We start from the raw sequence: 21182 nt of genomic DNA on the forward strand, positions 1-21182 counted from the left end.
CAGAAGCTATGGGGAAAAGAGCTCTAAAAGAGAAAATGATCAAACTTCAGGACTCAAAGAGACCAGAGGCTATGCCAACTAGAAGATCATAAGAAGATCTTTCGCAAAACAGCTTCAGTAGAGTGGAAAAGTGAATAAGTGTGAGTCAGTTAAACACAGACAAGTAAATAAGTATTGAGTGCCTACTCTGTGCCAGAAACTCTTCTAGGGCTAGGGAATATTAGTGAAGAAAATCAATAAAGCCCTCATAGAGTTTACAGCCTCATGAGACATATTCAAGATATTTTAAATCATTAGAAATTGGGAAGTGGAATAAAAGACAGTATTTTTTCAAGAATTTGAGCTATAAAAGGAAGGAACTGACAAAAACAGAAGATAATTTGTTGTTTTTTCTTATAATCTTTATAGACTGTGGCTAAAGGACTAGTAGAAGTTGAAATTATGAGACAAAATGAATAACCAATGAAACATTGTCCCAATAGGTTACCCATACTATAGGAAATATCCTCCCTTCTCCCCATCTGAACTTCATTTCACCACCATTCTCCATGTCTGGTTAACTCCTTCAAGTTCATCCTTAAGTTCAACCGTTAACAAACATCCAGGTAAACACTCCTGACACTCTTATCCCCGGCTCCCACAAACTAGGTCAATTGTCCTTTCCTCTGTACATCTTTCCATTATTACATAAATAGAATACATGTTTTAAGTTTTTGATAACTTTACTATTTATAACCATGAAATGCATATATACTTAACATATGCAAAAATCACCGTACAAAAGAAAATAGAGATTTCTCAGATGGACTATTTAAACACCCACTTCTTCAGTATCGTCCCTAAAACACAGATTAATTGCTCATTATGACCAAACAGGATATTCAAAATAGATGGCTGCTAAACTGAAGAACTGAAGTGTACCCTAGGTGCCTCTAAAACGTACTTCTACCCTTTTGTACAAAAGTGTATGTATGGATGTACTTTTACCCTGTTAACTTACCCCAACTAGAAATTCCTCCAAAAAGGAATGTAATTATAACAAATTACATTGGATTGAATATATGCACTTATATCTGCTCCCTCCTAAAGTGCCACTAAAGTGACAAAAAGGAAAATGTTTTAAATCCATAAAGAAAAACAGAATGGGAGAGGAGACAATAGTCGAGAGCAGAGACATATCATGAAAGTACAGAAAGACGAAGAGCAGATGGAAAGGTGATAACTGACTACCCAGAACACAGAAAGCTACAACCTAAGTTAACTGCTAAAAGATACACCAATAAGAAGTAATCTCAGAAACTGAAGGCAATACTGAAGGCTATGGTGAAGGTGTCATTGCAAATAAGAAAGCTGTTGACAGTCTATGTGAGGAACACTTAGACCCCTGAATATCCTCTCTTATTCTGAGCAATCAGGCTAGTGCACTTCTGTCACCTCAGCATGGAAAGCAGGATTACACTGAAGAAACTAAGCCAGAGAGGCTCCAGACCTATAGGTACCAATGACTGAAAACAGAGGGACTGAGCAAAAGTCTACATATTGAACTGGGTGGCTCAGCATCAACCTACCCTCCCTCAAATCCCAGAATATTGCTAGCCAGACTTACTGCTTTCAGAAAGAGACTAAAGGATGCCATTGTGGAAATTTTGGGGTAAGTTCCAAAGAAAAGACCTGCAATTATTCACATTTGGAGAATTCCGAATAAAAGAGCCAAGTGGCTACTATGCTATAATGAAGTCCACTGTATAGAGCTGCTAATCACCCTTATAGGGTCTCATTCCTAAATATGAAACAACAGTCCAGAATCACCCTACATTTTAGGAACATGAAAGAGGGCAACAGAAGCAAAAAGAAAAACATTCAACTAGATAAAACAAAGACTATCCAGGAAGCAGATGAAAAATGATCATATAAATTAAATAACCTTGGAGAAATAAATGAAGCATAAGATCACATACAATCAAATGTGAGAATAATGATATATATCTCCCATTTACTTTTTCTCAGAAAGCTACTTGAGCAAAATAAGGGGTTTAACCAATTAAAAATAAAGTCATGGAATCCTGGAAACAAGGCAGAGGCAAAGAAAATTCACAAGGTGATGAAGCTTCATGGCTGACACTCTGAAACAGGCCTAGCAAGCAAAAGTATAGAGACTGAATGAAGAAGATAGATGACTCTCCAGAAGGAATGTCTTCAAGGGCAAAAATCAGAACTGATAGATGACCTAATAAAAAAGAAGAAATTGTATACTTTCATTGGCAAACTTGATAAAGAATTGCTAATAAATATATAAGAAGCAAAGCAAGAGAAAAAAGTAGATAATCATTGACTCCAGAAAAAACCAAAAATGTATACAAGAAAGGAAGTATAATAACAGTATATAATATAGCTTAGCTGTAGGTAATAATTACAGAGTTATAATAATGTAAACCCTAAAATATGATTTAACCTGATACTGTGGTATAACTATATTAGAAGGAGAGAAGAAGAGAAGTGTGTGTATGTGTCTGTGTGTGTGGTAGGAGAGGGAGAGGAAAAGAGGAGTATTGGGAGGTTGGTGAGTGGGTGGCAAATCCTCATCTTCCATGGTAGGAAGTTAATAAATAATGCCTAAAATTGAAACTCAAAATTAGCTGCATAGACCAACAAGGGCTTAATATCCAAGATACAGACAGCTCATATAACTCAGTATCAAAAAACAAATCAACTAATCAAAAATTGGGCAGAAGACCTGAATAGACATTTTTCCAGACAAGACATACAGATGGCTAACAGGCACATGAAAAGATGCTCAACATTGTTAATTATTAGAGAAATACAAATCAAAACCACAATAAGGTATCACCGCACACCTGTCAGAATGGCTATCATCAAAAAGTCTACAAATAACAAGTGTTGGAGAGGATGTGGAGATAAGGGAATCTCAAACACTGCTGCTGGGAATGTAAACTGGTACGGCCACCATGGAAGACAGTATGGAGGTTCCTTAAAACACTAAAAATAGAACTACCATATGATCTGGCAATTCTACACCTGGGTATATATCTGGAAAAAATGAAAACACTAATTCGGAAAGATATATGCACCCCAATATTCAGAGAAGCACTATTTACAACAGCCAAGACATGGAAGCAACCCTAGCGCTTAATCCAACAGGTAAGAATGAAATATTGCCATTTGTAACACTGTGGATAGACATAGAGAATATTATGCTTAGTGAAGTAAGTCAGACAGAGAAAGACAAATACTAAATGATATCAATCATATGTGGAATCTAAAAAAATAAAGACAAATACACATATATACAAAACAGAAACAGACTCACAGACATAGAAAACTAGTTTATGGTTACCAAAGGGGAGAGGGGGGAGGGATAAATTATGAGTACAGGATTAATAGATACAAACTACTATACATAAAATAGATAGGCAACAAGGATTTACTGTATAGCACAGGAAATTATACCCAATATCTTATAATAACCTATAATGGAGTATAAACTGCAAAAATACTGAAACACTATGCTGTATATCTGAAACTAACATGATATTGTAAATCAACTATAGTTCAATAAAAATTTTAAAAATAGCTGCATAAAAATTTCATTTAAATGAGGTAAATAGAGAAATAAACACACATAAAATTATTAAGTCAATTCCTCTGAGGATTTTATTACTGTAAGTCTATAGTACCATTTGACTTCAACAAAATATATCTATTTTGCTTTGCCAAAAATATAGTATTCTTTAAAATTAATTATATGCTATCTCAGAAGAAATGGCTGGCCAATATATTATTTAAAAATTCAGATGTCACTGATATTGACTATAAGTCATATTCAAACCCTCTTCCAAATTCACTTCGTTGTAATAGATATCCATATAAGAAGACAGAAGGAAACAATTCAGAATAAAATCCTGAAAAAAATTCTTCTTGGAATCTTAAAATGGAAACACGTTTCATAGAATAAAATATAGCGATTAAGAGAATGGGTCCCTGGGTCAGAAGTGAATTCAGATCCCAACTCTGCCTCTTAATAACAATGTGACTAAGGTAAGTTACACCAGTGCTTCAGTTTCTTCCTCTCTAAACTGAGTATTTATCTAGCAACTACAATGTAAGGTTTTTTTTAATGATCAAATGATAATCCCCATAAAGAGTTCAGTGTAATGTCTGATACATAGTAAGTGTTCAATAAATACCAGCTATTTTTATTAGTACTATGCTATGGCATACCCATCAAACTGACAATGATCTCTCATGATTGCTACCATATACAACCCATTTCTGCCCCCCACAAATTAATCTAAAATTAACTCACCATAAAATATACCAATATTATAAATAAGAGTCTATCTGATTAAAAACACCTCTTAATTCCAGTATCATTTAAAAACAAATCAAAAATTTATGTATAAGAAAATGACAGACACCAAACACAATGGGAACTACGAACCTACAGCCTGCAAAAAGGAGACTCCAAACACAGTAAGGTAAGGAAAATAAGAAGACAGACAAACACAGCAGATGAAGGAGCAAGATAAAAACCCACCAGACCTAACAAATGAAGAGGAAATAGGCAGTCTACCTGAAAAAGAATTCAGAATAATGATAGTAAAGATGATCCAAAATCTTGGAAATAGAATAGACAAAATGCAAGAAACATTTAACAAGGACCTAGAAAAACTAAAGATGAAACAAACAACGATGAACAACACAATAAATGAAATTAAAAATACTCTAGACGGGATCAATAGTAGAATAACTGAGGCAGAAGAACGGATAAGTGACCTGGAAGTTAAAATAGTGGAAATAACTACTGCAGAGCAGAATAAAGAAAAAAAGAATGAAAAGAACTGACGACAGTCTCAGAGACCTCTGGGACAACATTAAACGCACCAACATTCAAATTATAGGGGTTCCAGAAGAAGAAGAGAAAAAGAAAGGGACTGAGAAAATATTTGAAGAGACTAGAGTTGAAAACTTCCTTAATATGGGAAAGGAAATAGATAATCAAGTCCAGGAAGCACAGAGAGTCCCATACAGGATAAATCCAAAGAGAAATACGCCAAGACACATATTAATAAAACTGTCAAAAATTAAATACAAAGAAAACATATTAAAAGCAGTAGGGGAAAAACAACAAATAACACACAAGGGAATCCCCATAAGGTTAACAGCTGATCTTTCAGCAAAAACTCTGCAAGCCAGAAGGGACTGGCAGGACATTTGAAGTGATGAAGGAGAAAAACCTGCAACCAAGATTCCTCTACCCAGCAAGAATCTCATTCAGATTTGATGGAGAAATTAAAACCTTTACAGACAAGCAAAAGCTGAGAGAGTTCAGCACCACCAAACCAGCTTTACAACAAATGCTAAAGGACCTTCTCTAGGCAAGAAACACAAGAGAAGGAAAAGACCTACAATAATGAACCCAAAACAATTAAGAAAATGGGAATAGGAACATACATATCGGTAATTACCTTAAATGTAAATGGACTAAATGCTCCCACCAAAAGACACAGATTGGCTGAATGGATACAAAAACAAGACCCATATATTTGCTGTCTACAAGAGACCCACTTCAGACCTAGGGACACATGCAGACTGAAAGGGGATGGAATCAGATATTTCATGCAAACGGAAACCAAAAGAAAGCTGCAGTAGCAATTCTCATATCAGACAAAATGGACTTTAAAATAAAGACTATTACAAGAGACATAGAAGGATACTACATAATAATCAAGGAATCAATCCAAGAAGAAGATATAACAATTGTAAATATTTATGCACCCAACATAGGAGCACCTCAATACATAAGGCAAATACTAACAGCCATAAAAGGGGAAATCGACAGTAACACATTCATAGCAGGGGACTTTAACACCCACTCTCACCAATGGACAGATCATCCAAAATGAAAATAAATAAGGAAACACCAGCTTTAAATGATACATTAAACAAGATGGACTTAAGTGATATTTATAGGATTCCATCCAAAAACAAGAGAATACACATTTTTCTCAAGTGCTCATGGAACATTCTCCAGGATAGATCATATCTTGGGTCACAAATCAAGTCTTGGTAAATTTAAGAAAATTGAAATTGTATCAAGTATCTTTTCCAACCACAACGCTATGAGACTAGATATCAATTACAGGAAAAGATCTGTAAAAAATACAAACACATGGAGGATAAACAATACACTACTTAATAACGAAGTGATAACTGAAGAAATCAAAGAGGAAATAAAAAAATACCTAGAAACAAATGACAATGGAGACACGACAACCCAAAATCTCTGGGATGCAGCAAAAGCAATTCTAAGAGGGAAGTTTACAGCAATACAATCCTACCTTAAGAAACAAGAAAATCTCGAATAAACAACCTAACCTTGCACCTAAAGCAATTAGAGAAAGAAGAACAAAAAAACCCCAAAGTTAGAAGAAGGAAAGAAATCATAAAAATCAGATCAGAAATAAATGAAAAAGAAATGAAGGAAACGATAGCAAAGATCAATAAAACTAAAAGCTGGTTCTTTGAGAAGACAAACAAAATTGATAAACCATTAGCCAGACTCATCAAGAAAAAAAGGGAGAAGACTCAAATCAATAGAATTAGAAATGAAAAAGAAGTAACAACTGACACTGCAGAAATACAAAAGAAAATGAGAGATTACTACAAGCAACTCTATGCCAATAAAATGGACAACCTGGAAGAAATGGACAAATTCTTAGAAATGCACAACCTGCCAAGACTGAATCAGGAAGAAATAGAAAATATGAACAGACCAATCACAAGCACTGAAATTGAAACTGTGATTAAAAATCTTCCAACAAAGAAAAGCCCAGGACCAGATGGCTTCACAGGCAAATTCTATCCAACATTTACAGAAGAGCTAACACCTATCCTTCTCAAAGTCTTCCAAAACATAGCAGAGGGAGGAACACTCCCAAACTCATCCTACGAGGCCACCATCACCTTGATATCAAAACCAGACAAGGATGTCACAAAGAAAGAAAACTACAGGCCAATATCACTGATGAACATAGATGCAAAAATCCTCAACAAAATACTAGCAAACAGAATCCAACAGCACATTAAAAGGATCATACACCATGATCAAGTGGGGTTTACTCCAGGAATGCAAGGATTCTTCAATATACACAAATCAATCAATGTGATAAACCACATTAACAAATTGAAGGAGAAAAACCTTATGATCATCTCAATAGATGCAGAGAAAGCTTTTGACAAAATTCACCCATTTATGATAAAACCCTGCAGAAAGTAGGCATAGAGGGAACTTTCCTCAACATAATAAAGGCCATATATGACAAACCGACAGGCAACATCCTCAATGGTGAAAAACTGAAACCATTTCCACTAAGATCAGGAACAAGACAAGGTTGCCCACTCTCCCCACTCTTATTCAACATAGTTTTGGAAGTTTTAGCCACAGCAATCAGAGAAGAAAAGGAAATAAAAGGAATCCAAATCAGAAAAGAAGAAGTAAAGCTGTCACTGTTTGCAGATGACATGATACTATACATAGAGAATCCTAAAGATGCTACCAGAATACTACTAGAGCTAATCAATGAATTTGGTAAAGTAGCAGGATACAAAATTAATGCACAGAAATCTCTGGCATTCCTATACACTAAGGATGAAAAATCTGAAAGTGAAATCAAGAAAACACTCCCATTTACCACTGCAACAAAAAGAATAAACTATCTAGGAATAAACCTACCTATGGAGACAAAAGACCTGTATGTAGAAAATTATAAGATACTGATGAAAAAAATTAAACATGATACAAATAGATGGAGAGATAAACCATGTTCTTGGATTGGAAGAATCAACATTGTGAAAATGACTCTACTACCCAAAGCAATCTACAGATTCAATGCAATCCCTATCAAACTACCACTGGTATTTTTCACAGAACTAGAACAAAAATTCCACAATTTGTATGGAAACACAAAAGACCCCGAATATCCAAAGCAATCTTGAGAACGAAAAATGGAACTGGAGGAATCAGGCTCCCTGACTTCAGACTATACTACAAAGCTACAGTAATCAAGACAGTATGGTACTGGCACAAAAACAGAAAGACAGATCAATGGAACAGGATAGAAAGCCCAGAGATAAACCCACGCACATATATCACCTTATCTTTGATAAAGGAGGCAGGAATGTACAGTGGAGAAAGGACAGCCTCTTCAATAAGTGGTGCTGGGAAAACTGGACAGCTACATGTAAAAGTATGAGATTAGATCACTCCCTAACACCATACACAAAAATAAGCTCAAAATGGATTAAAGACCTAAATGTAAGGCCAGAAACTATCAAACTCTTAGAGGAAAACATAGGTAGAACACTCTATGACATAAATCACAGCAAGATTCTTTTTGACCCACCTCCTAGAGAAATGGAATTAAAACAAAAATAAACAAAGGGGACCTAATGAAACTTCAAAGCTTTTGCACAGGAAAGGAAACCATAAACAAGACCAAAAGAAAACCCTCAGAATGGGAGAAAATATTTGCAAATGAAGCAACTACAAAGGATTAATCTCCAAAATTTATAAGCAGCTCATGCAGCTCAATAACAAAAAAACAAACAACCCAATCCAAAAATGGGCAGAAGACCTAAATAGACATTTCTCCAAAGAAGATATACAGACTGTCAACAAACACATGAAAGAATGCTCAACATCATTAATCATTAGAGAAATGCAAATCAAAACTACAATGAGATATCATCTCACACCAGTCAGAATGGCCATCATCAAAAAATCTAGAAACAATAAATGCTGGAAAGGGTGTGGAAAAAAGGGAACCCTCTGGCACTGTTGGTGGGAATGTAAATTGATACAGCCACTGTGGAGAACAGTATGGAGGTTCTTTAAAAAACTACAAATAGAAATACCATATGACCCAGCAATCCCACTACTGGGCATATACCCTGAGAAAACCATAATTCAAAAAGAGTCGTGTACCAAATTGTTCACTGCAGCTCTATTTACAATCGTCCGGAGATGGAAACAACCTAAGTGCCCATCATCGGATAAATGGATAAAGAAGATGTGGCACATATATACAATGGAATATTACTCCGCCATAAAAAGAAACGAAATTGAGCTATTTGTAATGAGGTGGATAGACCTAGAGTCTGTCATACAGAGTGAAGTAAGTCAGAAAGAAAGACAAATACCGTATGCTAACACATATATATGGAATCTAAGAAAAAAAAATGTCATGAAGAACCTAGGGGTAAGACAGGAATAAAGACAGAGACCTGCTAGAGAATGGACTTGAGGATACAGGGAGGGGGAAGGGTAAGCTGTGACAAAGCGAGAGAGGCATGGACATATATACACTACCAAATGTAAGGTAGATAGCTAGTGGGAAGCAGCCGCATAGCACAGGGAGATCAGCTTGGTGCTTTGTGACTGCCTGGAGGGGTGGGATAGGGAGGGTCGGAGGGAGGGAGATGCAAGAGGGAAGAGATATGGGAACATATGTGTATGTATAACTGATTCACTTTGTTATAAAGCAGAAACTAACACACCATTGTAAAGCAATTATACTCCAATAAAGATGTAAAAAACAAAAAGAAAATGAAAAATACCTAGCAGAAAACGGAATATAAAATTCATCATATTTTATCAATTTCCTGACTCATTCTTGGTATGAGTTTCCTTTATTGCTAAATAAAAAGTTTAAAGAAATTATCTATTCAGTCATTTCCAATCCTCAAAAATTTATTTCTTCCAGAAAAAAAATGAATGGTAAGCCCTCTTCTCTAGTCAAATTTAATTTGAACATGCCATTTGACTTTGGCAAAAATTTTAGAATGACAAATAAGCAGAAATTTAGGGGGAAAGGTCATGTGATTATAATTTATTAATCTAGATATTTTATTAATTGAAGTATAGTTGATTAACAATGTCATGTTAATTTCTGGTGTACAGTAAAAGTGATTCTTTCCTATTATAGTTTATCACAGGATATTGAATATAGTTCCCTGTGCTATATAGTAGGACATTGTTGTTTACCTACTGTATATATAGTAGTTTGTATCTGCTAACCCCAAACTCCTAATTTATCCCTCCCTCATATAGATATTTTGTTTCTTCTTCCTAGCTTAGTCTGATGTTTGGTCATTTCAATAGCTCTTAATTTTTAATCTACCTCTGATTCTGTGAAGTTTTAAAGACAGACTAATAACACCCATTTGTCATACCTTGGATTTGGTATTTCTCCAAGAATTTCATCTAATTTGTCAATGAAATTAATAAAATTAGACAATCCTTTTATATGTGTCCTTAAAGGATCAGATGGTGATGGTGCATATCCTTTCCCTCCAAGCTCTATTGTTCTAATAAATGATGTAGCCACCTATGAATTAAAACAAATAATTTGGTTATGTTTAATGATTTAGTAAGTTAAAACTACACCTTATTTTATGAAGCTAGGCACATTTACATATTTCTAGGTACACAGGTAAAGAGAATCACTTTTTATAACTCATGCCACATTTTCATTCAGAAGCAAATAATCAAAGAAACAACTGTTATGTAGAATTCATGCCAGCAAGGGTGATGGCAACACAGGTGGAGACTGAGACTGAGGAGCCAAGTTAGAGACAAATTAAGGGCATAAGAATATGTTCATAAGAGTATATCATTGTTGGGAATTCCCTGGTGGTCCAGTAGTCAGGACTCTGCACTTCCACTGCAGGGGGCTCCGGTTCGATCCCTGATCGGGGTACTACGATCCCGCAAGCTGCACAGCATGGCCATAAAAAAAGAGTATATCACTGTCTATAAAGAATTAGACAGTGGTATTCTATAAAAAATAAATATATTCTTAAATAGACTGACTACTGGCTACTGGAATTGTTATATGGAACAAAGGGATTTTTCTGTGTCAATTGTGTTGATTTATTCAAAGTTGAACAATTAATTCAACTCTTCCAAGCCTTAGCTTCTTTATTTGTAAAATAAAGGTTTAGACTAGATAATCACTAAGCCCCATCTAGCTTGCACATTTTTGGATCATTTGATCATGTGTAGTTCAAAAGGTCTTGCCTTTACAATGATAAAAATACATATATATAATATGATGGCTATACATTAGGCCATCTCCATCAAAGGCAAAATGTTCTAAAGCTGTATTTTCCAAAGCATATCCTAAGAAAGGAAAAATCTATGAAATTTAAATAATCTGGGGAAAGTTCCATGGTTAAATAACTTAGGAAATGACAGGTTAAATAACAAGGTTAACTTAAGCAGGTTTCTTTATGGTAGGACTTCTTGGAAGAAGTATACATGCATTACATATATCCAGTAAGAGTATACACGATTTCCAACTTTTTGCCCTTGGAAACATTTATTCAAAGAGCATTGAACAGGCACTTTTGCCTCTGGAAATAATTTATTCAAGGAGAATCTAACAGGGTTAGCACTCCGCAGAACACATGTAGGGAAACACAGCTTTAGAGAAATTCTCCCTTATGAACTATATATATAGTAAAATATACAGTAAAAAACAAAACTACCATGGATTTTCAAATACATGACATAGAACACATATTCACAATTTAAAAGTTGCTCTGTCATAGTTAAAAGAATTCTATATTAAGGTACATGGATCCACTGTTCAGAGAGTCTTTAAAATAAATATTGAAAAGGTAACATGTCCATACCAAAAAGATAGACATCTGTTTCTCTCGAGCAGCATGTTTCAAATCAGTGAAGGCTTCTCTTCCAAGTCCTCTATCAGGAATATTGAGAATATGCGCCAGAGCCAAGTCGTTCTTTGAATTCACCAGCAGGTTTAAATATGAGTAGATAATTTTCTTTGCTAGTAACTGTATCTGTACAATAAAATATTTTCTTTATTGAAGATTTCTAAATTCATAAATAATCTTTTTATTTATTTATTTTTTATTGAAGTATAAGTGATTTACAATGCTGTGCCAATCTCTGCTGTGCAGCAAAGTGACTCAGTTATACACACATAAACATTCTTTCATATTCTTTTCCATTATGGTTTATCACAGGATATTGAATATAGTTCCCCATGCTATACAGTAGGACCTTGTTGTTTATCGATTCTAAATGTAATAGTTTGCATCTACCAACCCCAAACTCCCAGTCCATCCCTCTCCCCCCCCAACCCTTGGCAACCACAAGTCTGTTCTCTATATCTATGAGTCGGTTTTTGTTTTGTAGATAAACTTATTTGTGCCATATTTTAGATTTCACATATAAGTGATATAATATGGTATTTGTCTTTCTCTTTCTGACTTACTTCACTTAGTATGATAATCTCTAGTTGCATCCATGTTGCTGCAAATGGCATTATTTCATTATTTTTTATGGTTGAGTAGTATTCTATCGTATACATATACCACATCTTTATCCATTCACCTGTCAATGGACATTTAGGTTGTTTCCATATTTTGGCTATTGTGAACAGTGCTTCTATGAATATAGGGGCGCATGTATCTTTCTGAACTATAGTTTTGACCAGGTATATTCCCAGGAGTGGGATTGCTGGATCATATGGTAACTCTATTTTCAGCTTTCTGAGGAGCCTCCATACTGTTTTCCATAGGGGCTGTACCAACTTACATTCCCACCAACAGTGTTGTAGGGTTCCCTTTTCTCCACACCCTCTCCAGCATTTGTTATTTGTAGACTTTTTAATGATGCCCATTCTGAACAGTGTGAGGTGGTACCTCATTGGAGTTGTTTTCTTTTTAACATCTTTATTGGAGTATAATTGCTTTACAATGGTGTGTTAGTTTCTGCTTTATAACAAGGTGAATCAGCTATACATATATCCCCATATCTCTTCTCTCTTGCATCTTCCTCCCTCCCACCCTCCTTATCCCACCCCTCTAGATGGTCACAAAGCACAGACCTGATCTCCCTGTGCTATGCAGCTGCTTCCCACTAGCTATCGATTTTACATTTGGTAGTATATATAAGTCCATGCCACTCTCTCACTTCGTCCCAGCTTACCCTTCCCCCTCCCCATGTCCTCAAGTCCATTCTCTGGTAGGTCTGCGTCTTTATTCCTGTCCTGCCCCTAGGTTCTTCAGAACGTTTTTTTTTTTAGATTCCATATATATGTGTTAGCATATGGTATTTGTTTTTCTCTTTCTGACTTACTTCACTCTGTATGACAGACTCTAGGTCCATCCACCTCACTACAAATAACTCAATTTCGTTTCTTTTTATGGCTGAGTGATATTCCATTGTATATATGTGTCACTTCTTCTTTATCCATTCATCTGTCGATGGACACTTAGGTTGCTTCCATGTCCTGGCTATTGTAAATAGAGCTGCAATGAACACTGTGGTACACGACTCTTTTTGAATTATGGTTTTCTCAGGGTATATGCCTAGTAGTGGGATTGCTGGGTCATATGGTAGTTCTGTTTTTAGTTTTTTAAGGAACCTCCATACTGTTCTCCATAGTGGCTGTATCAATTTACATTCCCACCAACAGTGCCAGAGGGCCTTTTTTCCACACCCTCTCCAGCATTTATTGTTTGTAGATTTTTTGATGATGGCCATTCTGACTGGTATGAGTTCATACCTCATTGTAGTTTTGATTTGCGTTTCTCTAATAATTTAGTGATGTTGGGCATCTTTTCAAGTAACTACTGGCCATCTGTAGATCTTCTTTGGAGAAATGTCTAGTAAGCTCTTCTGCCCATTTTTCGATTGGGTTGTTTATTTTTTTGTTGTTGAGTTGTATGAGCTGTTTATATATTTTGGAGATTAAGCTCTTGCCTGTCGTATCATTTGCAAATATTTTCTCCCATTCCAACAATCTTTTTTTAATACACAGCAAAAATACTTATGATCATTCAATGACAGTATCTCACTCAGCTCTTTGGGAAAAGAGAATTGCCATATAAACCAAAAGTTTGGGTTGAACAATGAACATATCCTGGCTCGTGAAACCAACTTGCCATCAATGAGAATCTATAAGTAAATAACAGCTATCACAATTGTTGGAAAATGTCTCTTAGAAAATGATATAAAAGATACAGCTGCATTTCTGATGAGACCTGATCTCATTTCCCTACATACATTTGCCACTAAATAATCACTAACAATGAAGCTCCCTGAAGCGTAGGGAATGGGCCAACTGCCACTATTTGGTCCCATACCCATGTCTCTTTACAGGGCAAGATATAAGGGCTGAAGTTAAATTGTTAAATTTCTGAAGAATTACTAGATCCTGACTTTCACAATACCAAATAACCAACTAAGAATTAAAATAAAGAGATTCAACCAAATGTTAGCAAATAATAGCAAGTAGTTGACGTTGACATTAACTGGCCTAAAACAGAGCTATAGACTGTTCAAACACAAGATAAGTAACATTTGTGAGAACTTGATAGGGGCAACAGTTCTTTCATATATACGGCACTTGTCCTTCACAGTCAAGTGATAAACCAGGGTATTCAATGATCTTTTTCTTAAAATTAGCTAACTATAGCTTTTCAAAGCCTTGCAACTTCTAGTATTACAGAAGTGATACTGTGAACTCCCACAGGTAACCACTACAAAATATTAGGTAAAATTTTTAAAACATAACTATGTAAAGACACTGGAAAGCATCCAAAACGCAGACACAAGCTGGAGGAGAATTTAATGTTAGAAGAACTGCAACAAGGAAGGTAAGAATTGCAAGTTTGTGCTTATTCAAGTCCCTACAACTTCCAGTAAAGGAGGGGATGCAACTTATCATGAGAACCCCTTAAATAACAAACATTAAATATTAAATAAAAAATTTTAAATAGTATTTAAAGACACTGGTAAGTGTCCAAAAAATAGAGGCTGGAGGAACATTTAGTTTTAAAAGAACTGCAATAAGAAGGTATGAATTAAGTTTGTGGTTTACTGGCCCAAGTTTCATGACTATAGAAGTGACTAAAGGTGCCAGAGATTAGAATTCAGAGCTGGGAAAACAGCTAGAAATTTAAAGGAGGAATTCCTAGAAACAATTGAGAGCATAAATATCCAAAACCCCTAGCTGACAGCAAAACTATGCAAGCATGGGGAAGATTCCAGGGGGTCCATCAAAAACACAGACAGAAAACAGAAAGAAATATATTAGAAAGATTGAGCTATAAAGAACCGGAGCTATGCGTCTGAAGGTTTGCTAAATTGAGTGCACTCTACAACTGTGTATAGCTTAAGTGGCAGAAAACTGAAGCTGAACAGGCTTGAAATGTTAAGTATACAAAGCCAAAACCTGTCAGAACAACTGGAAAATTCATGAAAATCCCTAGGAAAAAGGAATCCACAGAAATAAGCTCCATATCTCCCCCAAATGCTTGGCTGACTGCCAAATTTGGCAGGCAGAGGGAAGGCTTACAAAAGCCAAGCTAAAAAAATCAGCAAAGGGAAACTATAAGAACAGATATCCAATGCATACCACCAAGGAAACAAACTATGAAGTTGGAATCTAGGCAAGTTACCTGCCTACTAGAAATAAAAACCAATGTTCCTCAGAAGAACATGAGAAAAAACTGGAGTTGCTATAAAATATTACCTGAAATGTCTGGGTTTCATCCAAAAATTACTAGACAGCCAAAGAAAAGGGACTGTAACCCCTTCTTAGGATAAAAAGCAGTCAATAGAAAATGTCACCAAGTGGACCTACATGTTAGATTTATCAGACAGACTATCAAAGCATCTGCTCTAAATATAGTCAAAGAACTAAACTAAAATGTGTTCAATGAATTAAAGGAAACTATGTTATCAGTGACTTAATAGAGGAATGAGAACTGAAAAGTGGACACTATAAAGAGAAAATTCTAGAGATAAAAAGTACAATAACTGAAACAAAATTTGCTTGGTGTGCTCAACAGCAACTTGAAGAAAGTGAAAGAAACTATCAATGCACATATAGATATAGAAATAGAAATTACCAAATCTGAAAAACAAAAGAGAAAAAAAAGAAGGAACCAAAGAGATCTGCAGGTCAAATTAAACAAGTCCGACATATATGTAATTGAAATCCCTGCAGAGGAGTGAAAAAAACAGAAAAAATATTTGCTGAAATTATGGCAAAAAGTATCCCAAATTTGGTGGAAAACATCAATTTATAGATCCAAGAGTTACTCAAGTAGGAAAACACAAAGAAAAGCACTCCTTTACACTTAAACTCTGACATCCAAAGATAAAAAATCTTAAGAGCAGCCAGAGCAAAATGACACATTACATACACAGGAACAATAGTAAGGTTAATAGAACATCAAAAATTAAGCATGTAAGCCAAAAGAAAATGAAACAACATATTATATGTCCTGAAAAATGATCTTAAAAATTACTTTACAATTACAATAGTCAAGATAGCACAGTATTGATTTCCTTCCCATGGAAGAAACTTGGAACCCAGGTGATATTCAGTCTTAATTTTCTTATTTCCTTTGAGGCACTAGGGGTGCTTCCCTCTTATTTTCTAATATTGGGTTGGCCAGAAAGTTTGTTCATGTTTTTCTGTACCATCTTACGGACAAACTCGAACGAACTTTTTGGCCAACCCAATAGATACATTAAACAACAGAAAAACATGTTTTTATGAACAAAGACTTCTCACAGGAGTATCCATTTTCTTGAAAACAGCACACAAATCTTGCTGTAAACTGCCAATGTTACAATTTAATTCTACCTTTCTTCTGTGAAAGAAGGAAAAAATGTTGCTTATATAATGAGTGTCAGGAAGTTTTCAGGCCCATAAAGAGAAACTTAACCTGTCTCCTTATAAACAGTAATATATAGCATTCTAATATAAAAATATTACAATTTAGTCATTCCCCTAATGAGGGTCATTTAGATTCCTCCAAATTTTATTATAAGCATTGCTGCATGTATATTCTGATACTGATCTCCCTGTATATATGTTGAGTGTTTTTATAGTACTGCTGGGATTATAGAGAATGTACTTTTTTATTATTTTAATACATACTGCCAAGTGTCCTTCACTTGTACCTATTTATACCCCCACCAACAGTGAAGGAGAGTTCCCATTTTCCTATATCCTGGCCACTACTTAATGTTATAAAACTTTTAAAGTTTTACCTATTTCCTCTGATTACCTGGTAGACTAGGAATCTTTTTAAAAATGTGTTGGCCATCTTTATTTCTTTTCCTGTTAACTGACTGCATGGCTTTCTATTGTGTAATTTGTTTGCTTTTTTCATATTCATAGTAGTTCTTTTTATATTCTAGATTTTAACCCTCATATATTATGCACTGGCAAAGATCTCCTCTCAGTTTGTTTCTTATATTTTACCACTGTTAATAGAATAGGTCAAGAAATTTTTACATTTTGTAATGATCAAATTCATTAATCTCTTCCTTAATTTTTTTTGCTTTCTGGGTCTTAAGAATCCTTCTCAACCTTGAGATTATAAACGTTTCCTTTTAATAAGTGAATATAAATTGTAAAAACAAAACGAAAAAAAGCATAGTATTTACAAAAGGACAGACACTCAGATCAATGAAACAGAATAGAGTCCAGAAAGAGAACACAGATATTGCCATTTGATTTTTGATACAGGTGCAATAGAAGCAATAAAGAAAGGACAGTCTTTACAATAATTGGTGTGGGAGCAACTGGTCATCCATATGCAAAACAAATGAACTTCACCTAAACCTCACACCTTTTATAAAAATTAACTCAAAGTAGATCACAGACCTAAATGTACAGTACAAAATTATAAAACTTTCAGAAGAAAACATAGGAGAATATCTTCATGACTTGGGATTAGGAAGACTTATTAGATATGACAGCAAAAGTACAAAACATAATAGAAAAAAAAATGATAAATTGGATTTCATCAAAATTAAATTCCTTGCATGAAATTCTCTCCTTATTCTCACACTCTCAACTACTTTCACCCTGCTCTGGAATCCTGCTTGTTTTTAATTCTTAGATGTTGCTCCCAGAATGTTCACTTGAAATCCTCTCCTTGCCTATTACCCTGGGAAAATAGACTCACAAATGCTAAACTCAACTTATGCTCAAAACTCATGAAATTCATAAGTCTATCAGTGACTGACACCTTAGCTAAAGACCCAATAATTTATCATCTGTAAACTCTAAGAAAATATTTTCCTTATTAAAATTAAGATTTCTTAATATTCTGTCTAATCACATTAAATTAAGAAGCACAAAACAGAGTTAAAAGGTAGAAATAAAACTTACAAATCAATAGGAAGTCTCTCAGACAGTTATAAAGGAAGTTTCAAGTTCATACACATCTTAAAAGCACTTCTAAAGATAACATGCTTTGGGATTATTTAACTTTCATGTAAAAAACAATTCTTAAAACATGTAAGGCAGTCAGGGTCAATTTAAAAAACCTCAATGGACAGGAAAAGGTTACCTTAAACATGGACTCCAAATAAAATCTAAGCAAAATTCATTAAAACAAAAAGTTTGATATGAATTCTATGAAACTATTTTTCTTAAATATTAAAGATACTAAATGTTACATTTGAAGAGAGGCTCCCTGATTTTCCAGTATAAAGAAGCAATTCACATATTCTCTTTCTTCTCAATCTGTTATAACTATGCATATGAACCAATTATAATTCTGTACATAAATATTAATACTTTCTGATACTTTGTCTATTTTATTAATCTTTCTACTATTTTATGAGTGCCCTGAGAGCAAATGATGCATCCTTAAGCCCTAAAAGAATGACTGGCATAAGAGCAGGTAATCAATCCATTCTTATTAATAAGTTCTCAATCAGCATTTGTTCAATGATAAACGAAAGAAAAATTCATACATGTATTTGCCCCTTTTAGATATTTCAAAATTGAAACTATTGATAAAAACTTATCGGGAAGTTGGGATCAAATAAGTGCTCATATATTTTTATTACATTGCCTTAAAAAGAAAAGTACTAAGATACAACTAAATTAAAATCATCTTTAAGATCTGTACTAAAATGATCAAGGGATCAATCCAAGAAGAAGATATAACATTTGTAAATATTTATGCACCAACCGTACAAGGACTTCAATACATAAGGCAAATGCTAACAGCCATAAAAGGGGAAATCGACAGTAACACAATAATACTACGGGACTATAACACCCCACTTTCACCAATAGACAGATCATTCAAAATGAAAATGAATAAGAAAACACAAGCTTTAATGATACACTAAACAAGATGGACTTAATTGATATTTATAGGATATTCCATCCAAAAAGAACAGAAAACACTTTCTTTTCAAGTGCTCATGGAACATTCTCAGGATAAAATATATCGTGCGTCACAAATCAAGCCTTGGTAAATTTAAGAAAATTGAAATCGTATCAAGTATGTTTTCCGACCACAACACTAAAAGACTACATATCAATTAAGGAAAAAAACGTAAAAAATACAAACACATGGAGGCTAAACAATACACTACTAAATAACGAAGAGATCACTGAAGAAAACAAAGAGGAAATCAAAAAATAGCTAGAAACAAATGCCAATGAAAACATGATAACCTAAAACCTATGGGATGCAGCAAAAGCAGTGCTAAGAGGGAAGGTTATAGCAACACATCCTACCTCAAGAAACAAGAAAAATTTCAAATAAACAACCTAATCCTACACCTAAAGAAATTAAGAGAAAGAAGAAAAACAAACCCAAAGTTAGCAGAGGGAAAAAAATCAAAAAGATCAGATCAGGGCTTCCCTGGTGGTGCAGTGGATGAGAATCTGCCTGCCAATGCAGGGTACACGGGTTCGAGCCCTGGTCTCGAAAGCTCGCACATGCCACGGAGCAACTAGGCCCGTGAGCCACAATTACTGAGCCTGCGTGTCTGGAACCTGTGCTCCGCAACGAGAGGCCGCGATAGTGAGAGGCCTGCACACCGCGATGAAGAGTGGCCCCCGCTTGCCGCAAATAGAGAAAGCCCTCACACAGAAACGAAGACCCAACACAGCCAAAAATAAACGAATGAATAAATTTTAAAAAAACAAAAAAAAGTGGCTTCCCTGGTGGCACAGTGTCCGCCTTCCGATGCAGCAGACAAGGGTTCGTGCCCCGGTCCGGGAAGATCCCACATGCCACAGAGTGGCTAGGCCTGTGAGCCATGGCCGCTGAGCCTGCACGTCCAGAGCCTGTACTCTTCAACAGAACAGGCCATAACACTGAGAGGCCCGCATACCGCAAAAAAAAAAAAAAAAGATCAGATGAGAAATAAATGAAAAAGAGAACTACAATCCTGCAGCCTGTGGAACACAAAACACATTCAAAGAAAGATAGACAAGATGAAAAGGCAGAGGGCTATCTACCAGATGAAGGAACAAGATAAAACCCCAGAAAACTAACTAAATGAAGTGGAGATTGGCAACCTTCCAGAAAAAGAATTCAGAATGATGATAGTAAAGATGATCCAGGACCTTGGAAAAAGAATAGAAGCAAAGATCGAGAAGATGCAAGAAATGTTTAACAAAGACCTACAAGAATTAAAGAACAAATTAACAGAGATGAACAATACAGTAACTGACATGAAAAATACACTCAAAGGAATCAACAGCAGAATAACTGAGGCAGAAAAATGGATAAGGGACCTGGAAGACAGAATGGTGGAATTCACTGCTGCGGAACAGAATAAAGAAAAAAGAATGATGAAACGAAATGAAGACAGCTTAAGAGACCTCAGGGACAACACTAAACACAACAACATTTGCATTATAGGGGTCCCAAAAGGAGAAGAGAGAGAGAAAGAATCCGAGAAAATATTTGAAGAGATTATAGTCAAAAAATTCCCTAACATGAGAAAGAAAGTAGCCACCCAAAACCAGGAAGCGCAGAGTCCCATACAGGATAAACCCAAGAAGAAATATGCCAAGACACATAGTAATCAAATTGGCAAAAATTAAAGACAAAGAAAAATTATTGAAAGCAGCAAGAGAAAAACATCAAATAACATACAAGGGAACTCCCATAAGGTTAACAGCTGATTTCTCAGCAGAAACTCTACAAGCCAGAAGGGAGTGGCATGATATACTTAAAGTGATGAAAGGGAAAAACCTACAACCAAGATTACTCTACCCAGCAAAGATCTCATTCAGATTCGATGGAGAAATCAAAAGCTTTACAGACAACCAAAAGCTCAGAGAATT

At 35.2% G+C, this 21182-nt stretch overlaps 1 protein-coding gene across 1 annotated transcript in view; it reads right to left on the minus strand.

The window, feature by feature from the left end:
- The window catches only part of PARPBP (PARP1 binding protein), an 82742-nt gene that overhangs the window by 25695 nt on the left and 35865 nt on the right, over positions 1-21182 (minus strand). Inside the window, exons 5-6 of the mRNA XM_030856240.2 lie at positions 11716-11886; positions 10252-10406 (exon numbers count right to left, since the gene is read on the minus strand). Coding sequence (XP_030712100.1) covers positions 10252-10406; positions 11716-11886 — 326 coding nt within the window. The remainder of the gene's footprint in view (positions 1-10251; positions 10407-11715; positions 11887-21182) is intronic.

This window comes from Globicephala melas, chromosome 10 (assembly GCF_963455315.2).
Source record: "Globicephala melas chromosome 10, mGloMel1.2, whole genome shotgun sequence".
NCBI lineage: Eukaryota > Metazoa > Chordata > Mammalia > Artiodactyla > Delphinidae > Globicephala > Globicephala melas.